This window comes from Metarhizium robertsii (genome assembly GCF_000187425.2).
Source record: "Metarhizium robertsii ARSEF 23 chromosome Unknown MAA_Scf_19, whole genome shotgun sequence".
Classification (NCBI taxonomy): domain Eukaryota; kingdom Fungi; phylum Ascomycota; class Sordariomycetes; order Hypocreales; family Clavicipitaceae; genus Metarhizium; species Metarhizium robertsii.
In genome coordinates, this window is record NW_011942159.1 from 43925 (window position 1) to 48462 (window position 4538).

The 4538-nt window shown below is 48.9% G+C and overlaps 2 protein-coding genes across 2 annotated transcripts; both read left to right on the forward strand.

Annotated features, from left to right (window-relative positions):
* Positions 1-210: 210 nt before the first annotated feature.
* Positions 211-1570, forward strand: MAA_10154 (restless-like transposase; the record flags this gene model as incomplete). The annotated part of the gene is made up of 3 exons (XM_007828152.2): positions 211-1158; positions 1217-1426; positions 1553-1570. 3 exons carry the CDS (start codon positions 211-213, stop codon positions 1568-1570), a joined length of 1176 nt encoding a protein of 391 aa, XP_007826343.2.
* A 1141-nt stretch (positions 1571-2711) lies between these two features.
* On the forward strand, positions 2712-3947 carry MAA_10155 (uncharacterized protein; the record flags this gene model as incomplete). The annotated part of the gene is made up of 1 exon (XM_007828153.1): positions 2712-3947. One exon carries the CDS (start codon positions 2712-2714, stop codon positions 3945-3947), a length of 1236 nt encoding a protein of 411 aa, XP_007826344.1.
* Between the last annotated feature and the right edge of the window lie 591 nt (positions 3948-4538).

A 4538-nucleotide genomic window follows, 5' to 3' on the forward strand; every position in this document is an offset into this window, starting at 1 on the left:
TCAAAGTATACTACGAAGTATAGATTTTCCAGGTGAAGTACGATAGTAACTTTACTATCGTACTTTTGAAAAAGATTCCTGCGCTTTAATTGGCCGCAGAGATCTTATCTTTACGATAAGACATGCAAAACTTTTTCTCTCTCTGCGATTGCAAGCAGCCGTTACTGATCGATCAAAGACTATGAAATCTGTCATATTTACTTGTTTACCATGGATTGCTCTCAGATTACGATCAATACTCTGGCCGCTCAACCAATTGCTCCTCCTTCGAGTACTGTGTCCTCGAGTGCTGGTCCTTCTCGAAGTAGCGATGATACTCTTGCTTCCATTCTTTTGCTTGATTTCGATATCACTCCATTCTTCCGTAAGATTTATCCAGAACAGCCTAAACTAGGCCCTTCAGGTAAACGGAAAGCTACAGGGAATGCTGTATATCGATGCCTCCATTGCCCTGCAGATACGCCATGGGAAAGCAAACAGAAATCTAACGCTCGCAACCATGCTCGGAAGGTGCATCCCAATATCGTTATAAACTCCCGTAGTAACCTTGGTGTGGATTCGAATTCGGATGGCGTCGAACAGCCTTTCCAGAAGCCCCGGATTGACCACTTTTACGCCCTTCAAGCCTCCGAATCCTCTCTCCGCCGTGCATTTGATCGACAGCGATATATCCAGGCCTGGGTAGGCCTCCTAACTAGGAGGCGCCTTCCGTTTTCTGCAGTTACCTGGGATGAGATGTCGGAATTAGTACTAGCGAGTAATCCGGCTGTGGAAGATTTATTGCTCACATCTCGGCATGCTGCGATGCGGCATATATCCGCGAATTTCGACCTATATCGGACCAGGCTTCGAAGTCTACTTGAGGGCTCCTTCTCAGCCGTACACATTTCATCTGACCTTTGGACTAGTCCTCATCGGCATGGTATTCTAGCCCTCTGTGCTAGATGGATTGATGCAGATTTGAAGCCTAGAAGCGCGCTGCTAGGGATGCCGGAATGCAAATTCAGCCGTAGTGGAGAGCACCAAGCGGAACTCATACTTGAGGTGCTTGAGCTCTACGGTCTTCCTAGAAGGCTAGGATATCATACCAGTGACAACGCTACATCAAATGATACATGTCTGCAACACCTTTCGCGGCTTCTCAAGGAAAAACACGGGGTAAGATTGTGTCCCACCCTTTACGCCTAAGCAAAGGACTAAATACATCCTACATTAGGCCGATTTTAACCCCAAACTGCGTCGTATCCGTTGTGTTGCGCATATTCTCAATCTCTCCCTTCAGGCATTCCTTCTAGCCTCCTCAAAAGAAGCCCTGATCGCAGCCCTCGAAGCCGCTGATGATACGACAGGTGATGCAATGTATGAGCAATTCTACGAAGCATTAAATACAGCCATGATTGTTCTGTTCTTGTTGTTGTTGTTCTATGTAAGTGCCTCCATCGCTGCTGCCTTGGTGGCAGGCAGCAACGATGTGGGTCACGGCTGCCTGCCTCACCTGGTAGCTGCAACAATTGATGTATTTGACCCATTTTTCTACTAGCCATAAAGGTAGAAATTCCTGGAAAAGTAACAAAGGCGTTGATGGAAGCTGTTGAATTTGAGGCTCGCGGTCGGGCACACGAAAAGGGGTGAAAACAGAGCCTTTATCGCGTACAGGGTCATAAAAAGGCCTCGTTGTGCCTTTATCAATAGCCTGCTCAATTTGGCAGTGTTCAAGGCAGACGAATAACGCATTATCAGCTGTTGAGATGCTCGCGATGTCACTTTTTGGCGGCATTATTTAGCCTAGAATGGCTAGTATGATAATTTTGGTGTGGAAGGTTTTGTGGGCGGCTTGGTTGCAAAGAAGGTACCTGTTAGGTAGCGCAGAAAAAGTGGGGCCGTTACATCGATTGGACCTGCGCGCAGTCAAAGGGATGGGAGTAGATTGGGCGACGCCCAGGATACAAAACGCCGCGTTAAACAGCAAAAGTGAACCTGATGCATCAAACGTAGCCTTTATTAGATGAGCTTTTTTTTTTCCCCTACAAATACAGGTGGCCAGATTGGATGAACGACCCTAGCCCTGGAGGTGGATCATTTCCAAGGTTGTTGGCTCTAGAAATACGACGACCCGGATGATAAAGGTCCATTCCATGAGTCAGGGAGGACACATTGGCGCACGGCATGGCGCTGATAACCATAGAAATGACTCGGCGGTTCTTGATTCTCTGTAGCAACCAACAGCCAAGGCATATCTGTAGACGGACCTGCATAATTCATTTAGCCCTTAGCCTACTAAATGCATCATCATACCATGCCGAGTCTTGGCACCGCAGCATAAGTTATTTGCAGGGCTTTATTTTATCGGCACTTTCTACCATCTATCGTGTCTGGCGGGTTGCGAGGCCTTTACAATGCATTATGCGGCTTTGTACCGGTCTAGCGCTTGGTACGGCCCAACACGGTATTTCAACATCATGCTTGCATGATGCTTAAATGTCTCAAATTATAAAAAGAAATTAAAAAAGGGTAATATGAGCTATAGTATATGGCGCCTTTCTACAAACCCGTCCACGAGGCTTCTCTATATATGAGTCTCCATCTACCCACCGAGTAACTAGTCGTTGTCTTCAACCTCAACCCAACCAGTCTTTTAGTTCTTGTGTTGTCTTTGCCTACCAATCCCCCTTATCGCTCGTTTATTTTTAAATCTTATCCTTATTTCAAGAATGCTTGTTAATTCTGCGGTCCTTGCCGCCGCTCTGGCGGTTCTCGATGGCGTCTCTGCCTCCCCCATCAAGAGACAGGTCCTCAAGGACGAGAACGTTGGCAACCGAATTCAAGGAGAGGCCAAGATTGGCGACAAGTGCCACCCGCCAGGCACCTACGAGCTTGGGGGTAGCAAGATTATTCCCCCTTGTCTTTCCGAGCAGGCCATTGCTCTCAAGTGCGAAAAGGTGACGCATCTGGCGAGCGATCCTTCGGAAAAGAATCGGAGGGCCTATGGCGAGTGCCTGGCAGGACGTGGCAGCTCCTACTTCCGCGATGTGCAAGGCTGCCTGTCCTGCAAGAAGAGCCATGGCCACCTCTCGGAGAAGCAGTACGACTGGTACTCAAAGAGATGGGCCGAGGGCCGTGAGGCCTTTATCAAGGACGACGTGCCCAAAACCAACGTGTGGGATGGATACGTCCAAGCTGCCATTGGCGGCAGTAAGTGCCAGCACGGCAACGAAACGCTTTACGGATGGGCATGCTGGGACAAGCTCCCCAAGGGTCCTGGCGAGACCGATGAGACTGTGCCTATCGAGGAGTACTACACGGACCGCCTCGAGACGCAGAACATTGGAAGCTTTGATCTGGATGGCAAGAAGTACCCCGAATCCACAACCATGGAGGTGGAGCTTAAAGAGTTCACCTTTGAGATTACCGGCCATCTGGGATACTACTCGTCCGCCAAGCTGGAAGACGGCACCCTCACCGTCGAAGGTCATGCTGAGCTCAAGGTGCAAACCGTGACTGAATATCGCGAGATCAAGTCCATTTGCAACTTCACCACCCCTGACGTCTTCACCATTGTGTCCGCCATCAGCCCTGCTGTGCCTCTCAAGGATTCGGTTGCCACTGTTCCCGAGAAGGAGGCGTCTACCCTCCCTACCATCAACTGCGACGGTTCTTGCATCGCTTCATCACTCAGCATCAAGGAGCTCGAGGTGGTGGTCATCCAAGGCTCCAAGAAGGTCGATGAGGTCGTGGCTGAAGCTGCTACCCCTGCGCTGAACGAGTTGAAGCAGAACAAGTCTGTCAGCCATGAAGCCGAGATCACGATCCTCAAACAGGTCAACGTTTTGTTTACCAATATTAAGAAATATCCCACTCCTAGTGAGGTCAGCCCGCCTGCCACTCCCAGCGAAGCCAGCTCGCCTGCCACTAGCAAGAATCCGTGTGTAACTCGACGCCGTCGATGAAGGGTTCCAAATGTTGCCGGATGCCGGATGCCTGCTGACAAGGACTGCAACTCCCACTTGACTTCGAACTTTGCTTTTGCCAGGTTACGGCGACGCAGTTGCGCTGAGGGTGATGGTCGTCCAATGGTACAAGCCACAGGCCTAGCTATTATTGCCCTGCTTACTAGTGTCGCCATACAGTAAACATAGTATCTCTAGTTAGATAGTTATATTAAAATAATATTTAAATAGTATTAGCTAGGTATACTAATATTATTACAGTTTATATACTTTTCTCTCTATCTAGCTCGCGCTGGTGCAGCTTAGTTACAATCCCAGTCGGCACAAGGCAAGGCTGTGCTCCGCCGCCGCTGCTGCTGCAGATGCCGAAAAAGTATTAAGGACCTTGAGTTGCCGCAGTGTAGGAAAAAAGACAGAGTCATGAATATACAAGAATGGCAACCGCGTAACGCGACAATTAAAAGATAGGAAGTTTTTTCATCGGGGGGAGGAGGAGCAGAGTCATCAAGGAATACACAAGAATTGAACCTGAACCTGAACCGGTTGAAAAAAAGCTTCGCTTTAAGAAATGCGCTAATGGCTGTGACAGCC